The sequence below is a fragment of the Diadema antillarum genome, unplaced genomic scaffold (assembly GCF_040938485.1).
Source record: "Diadema antillarum isolate AM-2024a unplaced genomic scaffold, OU_Dant_1.0 scf00000049, whole genome shotgun sequence".
Classification (NCBI taxonomy): domain Eukaryota; kingdom Metazoa; phylum Echinodermata; class Echinoidea; order Diadematoida; family Diadematidae; genus Diadema; species Diadema antillarum.
Window position 1 is genome coordinate 173,865 of NW_027270938.1, and position 17,042 is coordinate 190,906.

The 17,042-nt window shown below is 38.5% G+C and overlaps 1 protein-coding gene across 1 annotated transcript; it reads left to right on the plus strand.

Annotated features, from left to right (window-relative positions):
* The first annotated feature begins 768 nt into the window (after positions 1-768).
* LOC139715516 (rho-related GTP-binding protein RhoA-B-like) lies at positions 769-14,787 on the plus strand. Its single transcript, XM_071627086.1, has 4 exons — positions 769-890; positions 3,682-3,872; positions 10,912-11,061; positions 11,989-14,787. The coding sequence occupies exons 1-4, from the start codon at positions 860-862 to the stop codon at positions 12,268-12,270; spliced, it is 654 nt and encodes a 217-aa protein (XP_071483187.1). The 5' UTR covers positions 769-859; the 3' UTR covers positions 12,271-14,787.
* Positions 14,788-17,042: the final 2,255 nt, after the last annotated feature.

The following is a 17,042-nucleotide window of genomic DNA, read 5'->3' on the forward strand; positions in this document are numbered from 1 at the left end:
GCAAAAACAGGCTCACTTGTGTGAATAGATCTGGATCTATTCATACATGAATTAATATATTAATAGGGACTAATATTTTCTTTTTTTTTTTCGTATTAAATCAACAGACAGAAAAACGCAAATGTTTATACAACTTGTAATGATGTTGGCGGGCAGCTGGTGAGGCCCGTAGACCGAATGGTAAATGATGATGGTAAAAATGATAAGAAATTTTTTTTCCCCCGACATAATTAATCCCTCGCACTTCGAGTTTGATACATTGTTTTTTTCATCTTTTGTCCTTTCTTTTTTCCCGCCTTGATCATATTCTTCATTTACTTCTTCATTTTCAAAATTTTAATGTTGAAAATAACGATTGTCTAAAAAATAAACTCCTGTAGACCCTTTTAGCGTCCTGTTTGCAAACAGTGTTGTACAAAAAACATTAAGTACGGCAACGAAATTAATTTTACTGGGATAGTTGAGAAAAAATTGCCAGAAACTACTATCATAGTCCCATGTCGTCACTTCCCTACTAAACCAATGAAAAGCCACAGATCTCTGCGCTATTTTTTAGTCTCAGACGCCCTGCGCGTATAAATATACGATGAAAACCGATGGAGAAGCCGAGACCCAGAGGCGAGCGTAAGTGCGACGAGAGGCTTGTCCGAATACATTCTCATGAGATCTTACCGTCAGGCTTTGTAGCTAGGAGGATCGAGGAAGTGTTTTTACATCATTTAAGGCAGACTATCAAAGCTCTTTTTTATCAGATCGTCGAGTGGCCCACTTAGAACTAACTCTTTGGACTATATCAAGGAGAGTAAACAGAAGCCGGGATCAGAGTCTACTAAAACTTCTCCGCTAAAAGTTCTTTTTCATGCCATGCGCATTGCAGCTGCAACTTTTTGGTGAGTAGACCAGTCTAGACTAGTCTCGTCTCAGTAAAATATGAGTAGAATTCTAATGTAGATTCTAATTTTCAACGTAAACATTATGATGATGTCGTGTAATTTAGTGTCTCTGAGACCTGTGACATTCTATGATGTCAATACTGAAGACTGTGATAGACTGTTTTAGACTTGGAATACGAGAAAGTCAAAAGAACTCTGATCCAGAGACGAGTTATTGAACGTGTTATCATACATGTCTCACTGCCACTGGTTTGTCCTACGCCCATGTGAAGACAGGTGCACGCACGGTCTCAACAGAGCTCGACACGTTACGGCAGGGGCACTGGCATCCAGTCGCTCCACCACCGACCGACAGGTCCTGCTACCATGTTACCGCTTTTCTACACCCGGAATTACTGGCAGCTGGCCGACTGTCCTCCTACTTATCCACTTTTTTTTCCCTTTTTCTTTTCAAATCTCAAAATATCTCATATCTGGTTGCTGTGCTGTGTGGTGACATACATGGGTGTATGCAAGGGGGGTCGGGATCATGGGAGGGTCGAACGACCCCCCAAAAATTTTTTCAAAAGGTCCACTTTTTGTGAAAGACATCATTGTTTTTCGAAGGCTTTTTACCCTACTGTATATACAACAGGGAAAGAAAGTGACCAGGTGGTAATACAGTTTTCAACTTACCGATTCACGAACTTGTAAGTGACCAACACAGCCACAGGTTTTGTCACCAATTTTTTACATAAATATTTTTTTTTAAGTATGCCGAAAAAGTCACCTTTGTATGCACCAAATGGCCCCATTTTAAGACATAAAATTCAAAAACTCCCTACTGTGGGAGGGGGGATGCCCCCCTCCCACACCCTCCCCCGCTCGGTCGCTCCGCTCCCTCGCAAAGGTAGTAAGTACTAAAGGTGATAAAATTGTGATTACGACCCCCCCCCCCATAAAAAAAATCCTGGATACACCCCTGACATGGAGGGCAAATGGGCCCAAATGAGTGAAATTCTTATGCAAATCTCTCTCTCTCCCTCTCGCTCTCTCTCGCTCTACTACTACTGTGTACTAGCTAAAACTAGTAGCAGAGACTCCAACTCTCCCGTTTTCGACGGGAGATCTCCCGCCGAAAGCGCATTTTTGCAAAATCTCCCATTCTCCCGCTTGAGATTTAATTTCTCCCGCCCTGGCTCTGTGTCTCCCGCTTTAAATGATTTCTTACTTAATATCAAACAATGTTGAAAAATAAGCCTTAGATAACACGAGAGAGCATCTAGAACCCCAGAGCCGCAAAGAACTTCGCGCACATCAAATTGGAGTCTCCCGTTTGCTAGGGGTCTCAGGCGGGAGAATCTCCCGATCAGAAGGTGCTTGGGGTTGGAGTCTCTGTAGTAGGCCTATGCAAGTAGGTAGAGAAGTCTGCCAACCCAGAAAGCCCATCCTTTATTTTAGATCAGAATGTTGATTCACAGTGTTTAAAAAAAACAATAATTTTTAAAGCTCAGCATTTTTACAACAGAGTAAAAAAAAACCCTCACATTTTATTCCGGACATCATACATCTGTTGTCACATCGACGGACTGTAACCAATTAGAACCCTAGTAAATTTTGGACAGTAGGCCTATTGCAGGACCTTTTTACATGTGCCTAATTTGAAACACGATTACAAACATGATTGCAATTATGATTCAAATCATTTTTCGTTCACACGGCATGAATTGAGGCTTCATGGATTCTGTTAAAAGGTGTTATTTTGAATTTTAGAGTGAGGAGGGGAGGTTAGGCTTCTTTCCAAGTCCCAACCAATCACTCTTGAGCCTTCTTTCTGCAGGAGTGTTTGGAAGGTCACCATAATCTCTGCCTCAAAAACATGATTGGAGTTCAGTTATGTCTACACACTAGATAGGCCTATATCTAGTTTCATTGCTAAATTCTGGTGAAACGTGCTTGAAAAACACCTCCGGATCGTCATTTGAAACGTGTTTGTAATTATACGAATAGTTTCAAATCACCCTTCATGATTCCAGTTTGCATTCACACCATTTAAGTTTGCTTAATTTGAAACACAATTCTAGTTTGCTTGTTTACAATCGTATTTCAAATTAAGCAATCTCAGTATGTGACGAATGCTCCTGGTATGCAGTGCATGCTGCAAGCACAAATGTGAACTGAGCCAGGATTTTCGGACTGGTATGATGACATCATAATTAAGAATAGTATATAGATATATCGCAACAAGACCTCGTATCTACAAAATGTCAAATGTTCAGGAGAGCCAAGCCAAAAAACATGGCAGCCAAAGCACTGTGGCGAATGGGATAGTCTTTCCTTTGACATTCCATGGTGACTTCATTTTTGGAGTAAGACAGTTGGGATTTGGACAGGACATCAAAATTGCAGATACAAGGTCTTTTCACCCCAGCGACGATATTTATTATAGGCTATCGAAATGTTTTTCAGAGTAGGAAAAAGATAGACAAAGAAGGCAGTAAAGTTTGTGGTACAATTGTAATTTGTCAGTCAAGGTATGGTAATGCTTTCAATATGCAGGGCCTGCAATGTACACGACTTTCCCTCTAGCGTATCCAACATCATCTGAAAGGTCATCTGTATTTCAAACTTGTCATCTCTGCATGCCAATACTGAAACTGGGTCATTGACATTCAGTTTGTATCCTCACCAAGCATGCACAATTATTTCAAATAAAATTGTTGTAGTTTTGCTGCATTGTTCTGATAGGAGAGGAGCACTGCTGTCATAATCACATTTTGATTCTCAAATTTATTTCTCCTTCGTTCAGGGCGAGACTTTACTGAAACTCCAAAACAGGAAAACATGGCTGCAATCAGGAAAAAGCTGGTCATTGTCGGCGATGGTGCTTGTGGAAAGACCTGCCTCCTCATAGTATTTAGCAAAGACCAGTTCCCAGAAGTCTACGTCCCCACAGTATTTGAGAACTACGTAGCAGATATAGAAGTAGATGGAAAACAGGTGAGTTATTCAACTGCGAATTTTTAAATGTAGCTCAGGTTACAATACATACTACCAGAACAGTGCTGATGCTGGGTAACTGACTTTCAAGGGCAGAGGAGCTAAACCTACAATTCAGATTTGCCTTACCTCTACAATGAATGGTCTGAACAATACTCTTAACTGGTAGATAAACGTATATTGCATATAAATCCTTGCTTGCAAGTCAGTTGTCATGTTTCATGAATATCTACCAAAAATATTATGCACAGTATGTTCCTTTAACAAAATCATTTTTAAAATAAATTCTAAAGGAAAATGTGATATATATACCTTTGTACACGTAGGTTGCCAGTGCCAGTGTGCTTGATGTGCATGTATTTCCAAACTTTAAAACAAGACCTGAAATTACATGGCACCATGTTTACAATTGTAACAGGAGTGGGTTCATCTGACTAAAATGTTGTTACGCTAGCTCTGTCATCATTCTACACTTTGTTCATACATGTGCATCATTTACATATAATGGTGTTAAGGTGTATATTTCTGACATGTAGATTTTAGGTTAGTTTTTTTCTCATGTTAATGACAGAAATTATAGATGGCCTGCATCTTATCTGATATTTGTTATTTATACACTTTGAGACAATATAGGAATTACATGTACTGTATAACTGGAGTAGATTAAACAAAAAAAGGAACCCAAACAACACTAAAAAGTTAAGTCCATGGAAGGAGAGAGGTGTGTGTTGTATTGTGGTTACATACCATGCATTGTTTGCATATTCGAAGTGGGTGGAGGTCTCTGTGAGAGGGGCTGGGGATCAACGTTCACATGTTTACCTGGCTACTGATACAGAGCTTTGGTCATGCCTGACATGTAACACAATATTGTATCTTTGTTTTGCTTTGTTTCCTGGCCCAGCTCTCATCATCTCTCTCCATGTAGACTGTTTCTAGACTGTACAAATTACAAACCATGTATGCTTTTAATTCTGTTTGATGTAGAACTGACTGGCCTACAACTGTAGATATAAGATTACAAACAAGAATATTACATTTGCAACACACAAGTTGCTAAAGTATTCTGCTGTGTTGTGCTCTGGCACAGAGTTCAGATCTCCAATAAAACTGCCAGCAAAGTTCTGTTAGAAAAACCAAAAACCCAAAAAGATTTATCCATTTTGTGTAAGATTGTAACACATAATATTTTTCCAGATATAATAACAAGACACAATGATCCAGAGATGGGTAACATGTTCTCTGTGCCTAGGGTATGTGCTTTATAATGTCTATTAGTTTGATTTTTTTTTTTAATGTAGGCATCACTCATTTTCTGACAATACAGTGTGTTTGTGGTAGATATACATGCATTCTGTTTCAAATTTGTTATTTGGATTGGCTGTGAGTGACCAATATGGCTCCATATGGGCACACAATGGTCATTTCAAGTTGATGGTATTTCAATAGAATCTACGTGGATAATAGGAGTCTGTTCTGTAATGACCATGTTATGGGATTACCATTAGCAGCCTACATACTTCATAATAGATAAATAACAACATTTCTACGCACAGCTAAAATAAAATAGATGAGGTAATATAATGTTTGATATATTAAGCACACAGTTTTTTTATAAAATTCATTTAAGAAAACCAATTCATATTTCATCATGGATTGTTATGGAAAGTGTTAGGATAAACTTCAAAATGTTAAGTAAGTTCACTCTACTACCATACGTGTAGCTTTGTCTGTAGTTATACCATTTATACATGTAGCAGTAATGTACAGTTGTATCAGCAATACATATGTACACTGTACATTATTTCCTCATTTTCTGAGGGATCAAATTACTGTGCACAGCATACAGTATTGCTTGCACATGAGCTTTTTCATCTGACCATGTCATTGATTTCTGTACCTGTTTTGGCCACAGATGCACTGTATGCAACATATGTAAGCAGAAGTGCTGTACACTGCATTTCCTCAGCTCACACACTTCACTAATATAAGGGCAGATATTAGGGTGTGGCTTGGTTGTCACACAAGCAAACAAGCTAAACTTGACCTATATTCAGTGGAGCAATCCATCAGTATCTTGATGAGTACAAAGCTTACAGATGGGAGTTTCTGTTTGAAATCACAACCTCTGCTTGATTTAGTGAGTGAATATTTGAAGTATAAAATTTTCCTTTGAAAATACATAAGTGTATCTATAGCATATTAACAAGATCATGCAGGTAAATAAAATAGACGCTCATAGTTAACCTCCCCCCTTTTTTATATTTCAAACTGCTTATCGCAGGAATCAATATATTCATGCAACCTTGAAGAAGAATATGGATCTCATTGAGTCTCCTACAGTTGAGACTATGCCTAGTCTTGGGCCAAGCCCATTGATAATCTGGCTTGGCAATCAGGGACAAGATTAATAGGGCAGATTGTAATGGAGACAGAAAGGGGAACGCCCAGAAAGGCAGTGAGGGTCATGCACTAGTGTACAGAAGCCCCCAGATCATGAAAATCCTGTAGGCCCTGGTGTATGTAGAGAGTTAAGGGCACGATCAGAAACAAGAAGTGATATCATTGGATTTGCAGTTTTGTAGGTACAATGTAAGCGTTACAGACACAAATTGTACATCAATCCAAGATACATTTTCAAGACCAAGAGAAATGTTGATAACCCAAAGCCCAGCCCGTCACAGTCTATACCCATATCTACAATGTAGGCCTATGTCATTAATATAATATTTTTTGGACATAGTTAATCTTACCATCCACTAAAGCATCAGTATGCTTTGCAAGCTGTCACTTCTTTCAACTTTCACAATATTCATACATGTAGTGAATGTTGATGAAATGGTATGCTGTATACATTACTGCAGTACAAAGTCCAGATATATATATATTCACCATATTGAGTTAATGTAATCTGGAGGAAGTGTTAAAGGGAAACGTACTGTGGAAGATACTGTCTTTTTATGGGGAGAGGTAATTTATGATAGGGCATCAGTGAAACTATGAGTAAATCTGGCAAATACACATTTTGTACATGTAAAGTGAAAATGTTATACTCATTTGAAGGTTGACAAGTCACATGTAATAATATAGCTTTAGATAGAAATACATGTAGTTCGTCAGGGTCCTGTGATTACTCTAATTTTGTTTGTATCGTAACTTGCATTCATTTCAAATCGTCTAGAAGATACGATGTCTGGTTAACTCTTTGTAAGAGATCAGCAAATTATGATAGTCATACATCATTCCAACAGAGGCAGGGAATGTTAAATTCTCTCTCAAAATCAGTCGCATTATGGGGTCCATATTGCATTTGCACTGACTGATATAACTCATGTTATTTTAGATAGTTTTGTTTCTTAATAACCTTTCATCTGATGTAAACAATGAACAAAAAAAAAAAAGAAGAGGAGGAGCTTTACTCATTGTGTATGATGAAAGTGACACAATAGCTTGAGGCAGTAGATAGCAGAATGAAAACTTTGTTTGAATTTATCTCACAAACTGAATGTAATGAAGGCTGGCTGCACATAAGATAGAAATTCAAACTGGTAAAACAGTAAAAATGATCCTCTGAGTCTTGACTGTTGCATGCTAGTCACAATTTGTCACAATTTATCCTTCATATGCAATTATATCATGCCTGTATGGTATAACTTTTTGATTTCAGATTCATCAGTGTAGGTTCTACGAGTAATAAGCGTGGGGAGTAAAATGTGCAATTCATACCAAGGGCACTGATAAGGTCAACTATGAATCACAAGCCACTCAGCCCAAAAGGATTAAATCGATGGTGTCAATGGGCCCCTGGGGTAGACAGGCTGTGTATTATTTTGCTGAGGGCGGTGGCCAGAGAAACACAATGCCACCAGAGCACAATGAGCAGATCAAATAATGTAGTATGCTGTGGGTGTATTATACTGGCCTGAGACTATGAATGCTTTATGGATTACCTCATGGGATAGTGGGAAGACACAGTGTTCCGCCCATAGCAGCCTGTCTGTAGGTATGGTACAGGCTACTACTGGTCAGTAGGGGGGGGGGAGCCATTTTAGCTTTGGTGGAAACTGCAACAAGAAAACCTTAATGACATAAATTGTTTGTACTTTTTTGATTTCAAATCAAGGGTCAAATACCAACTCCTCCCTTTTCCTGCCAGTGATCTTCGGGGGAAAAATGTATCGGGTTACATGAAAGAAGTTAATTACATCCACTCACATGCACAATACCAGCATCTTTAAACTCTTGAGTTCGTATAAATGGACCACATCCAAGCTGATCCTGGGACTGAAGGAGGCATATAACTCTGAAATGTATTATACATTGTATCTTCCTAGAGACTGTGTGTTTTGATATGTGCCTAGTGTCACGATATAATACAATAAACATAGCAGGCAGTTCAGTGTATATGGCAGGTAACACATATGCTGTATATATGCAATTTTTTTTCATAATCGGTATGAATTATAATGGGATGCAATTTAAGATACATAGAAGTTTGCATATCATTCATTGATTGTGCACACTAGTATACAATGTACATCATATGCATGTACATGTACACTGCATCTTCATGCTGACTATTTGTAGTGAGATAATTAGCTTTTTATTAGGGTTAGATAAAGTGGAATTAAATGCCAGTCACTGATCATGGGGACTTGATTGCCAATAGAGCTCAAAGAATTGCTTAGTATTATTATGAGCATGTTTGTGTGAGGTTAGGGTGTTGTAGAGAAATCCTCTAGTTTGGTTAATTTGTGAGGACATTACATATGTCCATTATTGAGTGTAGAATACTGTACACGTATCACAATGTACATATATACACTAAATTTTTGTACACACAATGAGATTCAGTAAAATTATGTGTGTATGTGGGAGGGGGTATTAAAATGCACCTTTCCTGAAAGTATAGGGAATAAATTGCATTAGCAGAAATTTTTGTCCTGCAAGAAGAACCAGGTGCTGACTAAAGTTGAAGAATAAGTTCTTTCACATGCGCATTTGCACCCAATTTATCCTTTCTATGATTGATAGACACTGTGGCCCTCCCATTGGCAACATCACAGTTTCCTATCCAGATTGGTTCATTTGCCGGCATACAATGTATGCATTTCATAAGCATATGGTGCACAAACTGTAGGCTGCATACTTATTTTCGGGAAAAAAGCAATCATCTTTCCGTGCAAGCTACACAACTCTCTCCAGACACATGCAGACGAGGCAAAGAGGAGAGAAGGAAATGGTTGGGCTTGGGTCGTCAATCACCATTTCCTTATTCTCAGAAGACCCAGTTCCTGTTTCAACAGTGTTGCCAGTCAACAGACAATGTGCCCTTGATGCTGAGGAGCATGAATGCATCTTGGCCAAGTGTCTCTTGTATAGGCAAAGAGAATTTAAGTACAGACTGGGAGACTTTATGCCCGTATTGATTTAGATGATATAGAGAAACTTGGAAGGGGAAAGTTTATTATTCACATTCAAGAAGGTGTCTTTAGAATGTAATGAATGAAACACGAGGTATAAATTGTATGATAGAGTTTGTGCTCTTTGTTTGTGCAGAAGAGAGTAAATAACAGTTTGTCACCTGGTCATTTTATATGTAATATGCAATGTATGTGTATGGGCGGGACTCAATCCATATACACATTGTAATGCAGTCATGATGAATAATGCATGTAGGCGTACAGTTGTATGTGTTTGCTACAGCCTTCAGGCCATTTCAAATTTGTTTTCTCCGTGGACTACAGTTGTGAAAAGTGGAACTAAGCAACTGTCACACTAATATTTCATATCCTTATATGACACAGGACATGACAGTGCCACCTACAGTTAAAATGCATGACACACAATAATTGAAATACTGTACTGTTGCGCTGTTTTTTGGACTATATCGTACAATTTGTATGTACTGTTTCTTTCTCAAATGTTCAAACTCTGTCCTCCGTGTCAGTACATGGAAATCATTCCGATGCACACACAAGGGTGTTTGATTTGTCTTATTGACACAGAAGTATTGTATTCTAGGGCGTCATCCCTGTGGCAGACCTTTGTACAAGTCATATGAAAGTTTCCTAATATCTGATAAAGGTCTTGGCATCAGTCAAACAGATGATTCAAAGTTCAATAGGTTTGACTAACTGAAGCCAGTGAGCTCAATGTGAGAAAAGCTCTGCTCTACAATGTATAGATAATGTACCTTGTATTATTATGAGGTGATATGAAGCAAATGAATCAAGATGAAAGATTATGCACAAAATAACTTCTTCAAATTCCAGTCTCTCTTCTTTTCCATTTTCTGTTGTCTTCTGAATTTATTGAATTTGAAAGGTAGAAAGTACAAAACCCCAGATTTAATATTTGCCTTGATATTCAGAACACTGATGTTAAAGGGGATGGCTAGTAACCGATCAGTGGGAATCAGTGGGAATGCTGAGGGATGATTGTTCCAATCCTTGTAGGATTCATTTAAGAGTACATTATATATCTACTGTTGTGTGAAAATTATTTGCTTCAGAACGATCTCATATTCAAGTAATGTGCAGATTAATGCCCCGTCACTGACCAGGGACGCTTACGATGGTACCTGGAAACATTAAACTGCACATTACTTGAATATGAGACCATTCTGAAGCAAATTATTTTCACACAAGAATAGATATATAATGTACTCTTAAATGAATCCCACAAGGATTGGAACAATCATCCCTCAGCATTCCCACTGATTCCCACTGATCAGTTACTAGCCATCCCCTTTAAGTGTAACAGAGTTGACAAAGTGAACCAATGAAATACATTGTACTATCATGAGTACATGTGCTAGTGAGCTTTGTCAAGGCACAATGTACAGTAATAGCATGCTGGAAAAATAAAGAATTGTATAGGGTTCTGGTCTAGCAGTCTGAAATTACAAGTGTAGATACATAAGAAATTAGTTTCTCTAATAGTTTTCTGTACACATGGGAGTTATAACATTAAACTGTGTAATTGGCTCATACACTGTAGCATTTATTGTATCGCTGTCTCCTTTTTTCTCTTCCAGGTTGAACTGGCACTGTGGGATACCGCAGGACAAGAAGACTACGACAGATTGAGGCCACTCTCTTACCCTGACACTGATGTCATTCTCATGTGCTTTGCTATCGACAACCCAGACAGTTTGGAAAACATCCCAGAAAAGTGGACACCCGAGGTGAGTTTTATAGGGACGGACCTATTGACTGCCTGCAGTCAGGGAGGTGAGGTCTCCCTACTACAGTATAGTTGCAGTGGCGGATCCAGAGGGGGGCGCAACCGGCGCACGCCCCCCCCCTTTATTTTTCGTTAAAAACAAAAGAAATAAAAAGAAAAAAAAATGAAATGAAACCCGGAAGTGGCACAAGAAATATTAGTCACGCCCCCCCCCCCCCTTTCCAGAATTCCTGGATCCGCCCCTGAGTTGTGCTAGCTGTGAGATGGTTGCTTTAGCAGCTGTTATTGGACCCATTTACTTCATTGTAACATGCCAAGCTACTGTATGCGTCATATATTTCACGGGATTTTTATTTTGAGGAATTCCCGAGTCGGGTACTATTCACAACTTCAGAAACTCAAGAAAATATTAATTCTTATCCCGACATGAGTGTGACGTGCACAAATACATTTCCGTGTTGATTATTGTAATCCGAGACTACAAATTTAACCACTCGTGAAATCATCGGAAAGTCCCGATTCATGATAAATGAGACATTTCCGTGTTGATTATTGTAATCCGAGACTACAAATTTAACCACTCGTGAAATCATCGGAAAGTCCCGATTCATGATAAATGAGACTCGCCATTAAAAATACATGTGGTATATATACAGTATTTCATTGGTATTTGGTCAATTTGCAAAATGTAACCGTAATGTACAGTGAGACAACCCACAAAAGGCATGATAGTGCCACAGTCCCCTCATGAATGCCAACATGATACAGAAAGGACTCGAGACAGCAGATCCCGTGACATTAGGACAATCTGTTATGAATGAAGAAAGCAGGCTAGTAGATGTACCAATGGGTGGATAACATGGATAGGTTTAACAGTGAATGGCTAGACATTGAATGTATTGTTTTCCCTTGTTTGTCATGTTTCCAGGTTAAGCACTTTTGCCCCAATGTGCCGGTGATCCTTGTGGGCAACAAGAAGGACTTGCGCAACGATGAGGCCACGAGGATCGAACTCCAGCGCACCAAGCAGAGCCCAGTCACACACGATGAGGGTCAACAGATGTCCGACAAGATTGGTGCCTTCAAGTACATGGAGTGCTCCGCCAAGGTCAATGATGGGGTGCGCGAAGTCTTCGAAATGGCCACGAGGGCAGCGTTGCAAAGCAGGAAGAAACCGGGACGCAGATTCAGGAAGTGCTCATTTTTGTAGTGAAGCATGAAGACCCTCTCTCAATTCATGAAGGACATCTCTCTTTCTCAGAGGGAAAGACAGAGAGAGGAAAAAAGAACAATTGAACTTCATGTAAGAAAAACAAAGGACTCTCTTTCAAAGAGCGATTCAATCATTTTTATTCCCCAACAATTTCCTTGTTCACACCCGAGTGAATTAAAGAATGGCATATGAGTGGAAATCAGCAGAGGATGCTGCTGGATGAGAAAAGACATTTTAGGGAGAAAAACGAGTAGATGATGAGAAGGATGAGATGTTTCCCTTCTATCATACTGTGATGGCCTCTGGGTACTGAAAATGTTGCTGCCACCATCCTGCCGCAAAGTCAGCCCAGTGACAAAAAAGGAATGTCCAAGTCATGCCAGCAAGGCACCCAGCAACCAGTCCATAGGATGCCGTTCAAACTTGGTGTGGCATCCGAAGAGTTAAGCACTTCATTGATATGTCTTCTTCACCGTTATTTTACCTTTTGTTGTTAATACATGGATGTCCGTGATTTGGCCGTGATGAAGAAACCAAGTTGATAAACACCAAGCTTGCTTGTGCCAAAGCTAGGAATGACAATGAAATGTAAGGGGAGAATGTTTTCCAGGTGTAAGCAATATTCACTAATATTCCATAAACTTATAAAATCTATCATGCCTAGAATTGTCTCTTGTATGTCAGGACTGTACATTTCTGAATGTGTTGATTTTGTTTGCTGACTTGCTGTTTATGTGACATTGATGTGCCTTTGCATACAGGACAAGCAGAAAGTGCTTGCTGTGCCTTTCATGATTCCAAGCAAAATTCTTTATAAAGCATATTGGATTGTAGCATGCATTGGAATAGATTATGCAACACTAATGAGGTTCAGGGAAGTAATACCCATATAAGAGCTTTCTATTTACTATGCCGTTTGTTACAGTGAGAGTGACACATTTAATAGTGGCGATCTGATTAGATTCCAGTGATCTGTGCATGTCTCTCTGTGTGTGATTTCATTCACATGTTTCATAAGGGCTTTCCAGGGATTGCATGTTATCTATTTATGGAGAAGTTGTACTATTGTATGATTACTGACTGTTACACATGACACATGGAACCCTTGTTGGTGGCTGTTTTGTCTTTCGCAAAGGAGACTATATGTTAAAATGCCAAACATAACAAATTTCGCCAGCTGTTGTATAAATGTGAACTCGGCCAACACACTACAAAGCAAATGGAACTGTGAGTGAAAGGTTGTTCTGCTTTATCCATTTCTTTTTGTTTTATTGGCATAACCATGTGTCATTTCCAATGCACTGAGTTAAAAGTATATCAGGGTAGTCTTTCAAAAATTATTCACCATTTATTTTTTTTTTGTGTGTGTAAGCCATTCTGCTACTCATAAACGCAGATTATGAATCTTGTAACTTACACGTTTTCATACAAGTTATTTGCACCCACAGTTATACAAGTAATGTGAAACTGTATCAGCACTACTGCACATGCATTGTTATATAGGACAACAATATGCAGAAATGCTGTTGGTTTGGTTTTGTCTGTCAAAATAGTGAATTGGTTTAAGCATCGATAGACCATGGACAGAACTGTTAAAATACTCAGCATTTGTGAAGAATAGGCTTTATCCGATTGATTTACAATGATTTTATTCTTTTCTATTTTTGTTCTTGTGCCTGTTATGTGGTTTTGAGCCTGATGTGTGAAGTGCAATCAATGGTCCCCTGTTTTTAGACATCTGCTGTGGAGCCCATTCGTATTAACCCGTTGAGGACGAGTCCCGAGTATACTCGGGCAGGTGTCTATGGGAAATGGATGTTGTAGCAAAATCAAACCATCCTCAACGGGTTAAGGTTGTTCATATTTGATTTTGAGTAGAAGTGAACGCTTGTTCCTGTGTTAAAGACTGAAGTGATATAAAACCCAAAACACATGCATGTGACATGAAACATTGGAATCAATGCAGTGTGTAAAATTTTTCATTGACGTAAACATAAATTTCATTTCCACATAAATTTAGGTAAATGCAAAGATGGAATAGTAATTGAAAATATTGTACTGGAAGGGGTTTGACACTTGCTGTAGTAGGCACACCCTTTTCACTGGTTGATGTATGCAGCATTTGTGCTATGCCTGAGTGTTTTGTGGTATTCAAGAGATATCTCATGTTTGTTTTGTACTTATTGCACTTCTTCAGAGCAGGGATATTGCTGTCATACCTAATGCCAAAATCTGCATTTCTTTTTTATTTTTATTTTTATTTTTTTACTCATGTAAAGATCTGCATTTTGCCTTTTGCTGCTCTTCAACATTCTTCAGTTTTATTTTATTTTAAGATGTTGATTATGTAAGTATCTGTACATATTATATGAATGTAAGTATGTACCTCTGAAATTTGTAAGGTATATACATCTTACTGTGGAAATTGAATGGTAGTGCTTAAAGGGAATGAAATAAGCATTCATTAAAGACTTGGGATGGTGAACAAGAAAAAAAAAAGAGAGCAAAATTCCATTCTTTTTAAAATTGTGATATTGTCAGTGTGTAGAAGGTGAATGAAGTGGAAATCCAGACTTGACTTGCAGGAATAAGAAAATTCCATTCATGACATGGAGGATAAAGGAAAGCTATTGGAGAGAGGAGAGAAGAAAAAGAGATAGAGGGAGAGAGGAAGAGAGAGAGAGAGAGAGAAGGAAGAGACTGAGTGAGAGATAGAGCAGTAAAGAAAGAGTGTTTATGTGTGTATGAGTGTATGTGTGTGTGTTCTTTGCATGCAATTGTATGCATTTGTAAACACATTTAAAAGTTGGCCAGCCCGAGAAATCACACACGTACTAACAATGGACATCCTCTGTAGCTGGAACAGGTGATACAAGCTGCGGAACACATGGGAGGGCACCTCGGCAAAAATGGGTTCGTACATTGTACCATATGTCCCCCCAAAAATTACAACGGTACCCTCCGCAACGATAACTTTAAAAATACAGTAGTGAATCAACCCAAACACAATTTCAGGGTATGAAACTATAACTCATTGCCCACATCTTACAGAAAATCCCATTCAATTTGCTTCAGTGGTCAAAGAGAAATGAGGATTTTTGTAGAGTATGTCAGGAATCCCTTCCCTCCAAGTTCTGTCCATTGTGTTCACACATTAATATGCAGTTCCAAGAGCATCCAAGTGCTCAACTTGGAAGAATCAGACTCCCGACATGCTTGTACAACAATCCACATTTCTCTGTGACTGCTTAACCAAATTGAATGGGGTTTTCTGCAAAATAGAGCTAAGATGTTACATTTTAAGATCTCGAAGTAGCATTTAGACAGTTCAATCATATTGGGAGTTATCAATGCGAAAATCCAATTGTAATTTTTTTTGGACATACTGTACAATACGAAGGTGCAAGGTGTGAATGAGTACACAGGATGCAAGTGAATACAGCCTTCTTCAATTAATTCTCCTGCCTTTAGTGTCAGCGATGGTGGGGGTTGAAAATATCTGCAAACTAAGGGCTAAGTATTATATTGGTATGTGCAGGTGTGAGGAAATAATCTAGCAATAAACAAGACTCTAGTCCCTCTACTATTCCTGTCTTTTCTGTTATGGTGCACTCCCATCATGAGGAACACGGTGATAATGACACTCGTTATAACTAACACTGTTGTAACGAAACTCTCATTAACAATGATGTGAAACTTCAGCTAGGTCCTAGAATTATTGTCTACATCTTTTTATACATCACTGTTTGGCTATAAAGAAATTGTTATAATGATATAATAATAATAATATAGTGAAATAAAACTACCAATCCTGAGGGATTTGTTATGATGGGAGTCACATGTTTAATCTTTTCTTTTTCCCCATATTTCACCAACGCTTCAATAATTTTGCTAAAGCTGGAGTTTTACTCTGGCCTGGCCCAGAATATCATGTACTTTAAAAAAGAAAAAAAATCAAATTTTGCATCACACTTTCATTCTCATTTTGAATTTCCCAATAGTCTCAAATGAACGTCTGGCCAGGTTGCATTTTCAGGTTCATTTCAATCCAATGTTTTTATACTTACAGCAGGACAGTGACTTTTTTTTTCCCCCTCTTGTGGCCCATTCAGAACCTTAGAATCTCAAGATTTTAAATTTTGGTGGCTGGGAAAAGAAATGTATTGGCCTGAAGTAAGAGGAAATAAAACAATCCATTTTGAATATAAGTGGCTGGATTGGGCCACCAAAATATAACTTTTCTGGAATTTTGATGGCCTAATATAAGTGTTCAGTTGCCCATGGCCACTGGGTCCTCACTAATATGCATTCACAACACACACATAAACACTTCCCACACATTATGAACACACTCACATGCTGCACATGACACATATGGATGTATGCATGCTCACATACACACATGCACATTATACATTAGTTGTACAGTGTACTCCATTTCTACAGAGTTGCTCATTACAATCCATAAGATTGCCCAACCTGTTGGATACCTATACTGTAAAACCAGAAATGTTTGCGTGCATTTCAATTTTGCGAATTTCGCGAGAGCCAAGATTCGCAAAATAAAAATGCATGAAAAAGTTCTTGTCTACACTATTATATGCATTGACTTCCAGCGGAAATTCACGAAAATTTCATGCAGTGAAAAAGCTGCTAGGCCATCAACTCCCATTTTTGATTATTTCCTACAGCGAAACATATCTTAATACTTTACAGTATAAACCTATCCTGATCTAGCAACAAAGAGCATAGGCAAAGGAAATTGAAAA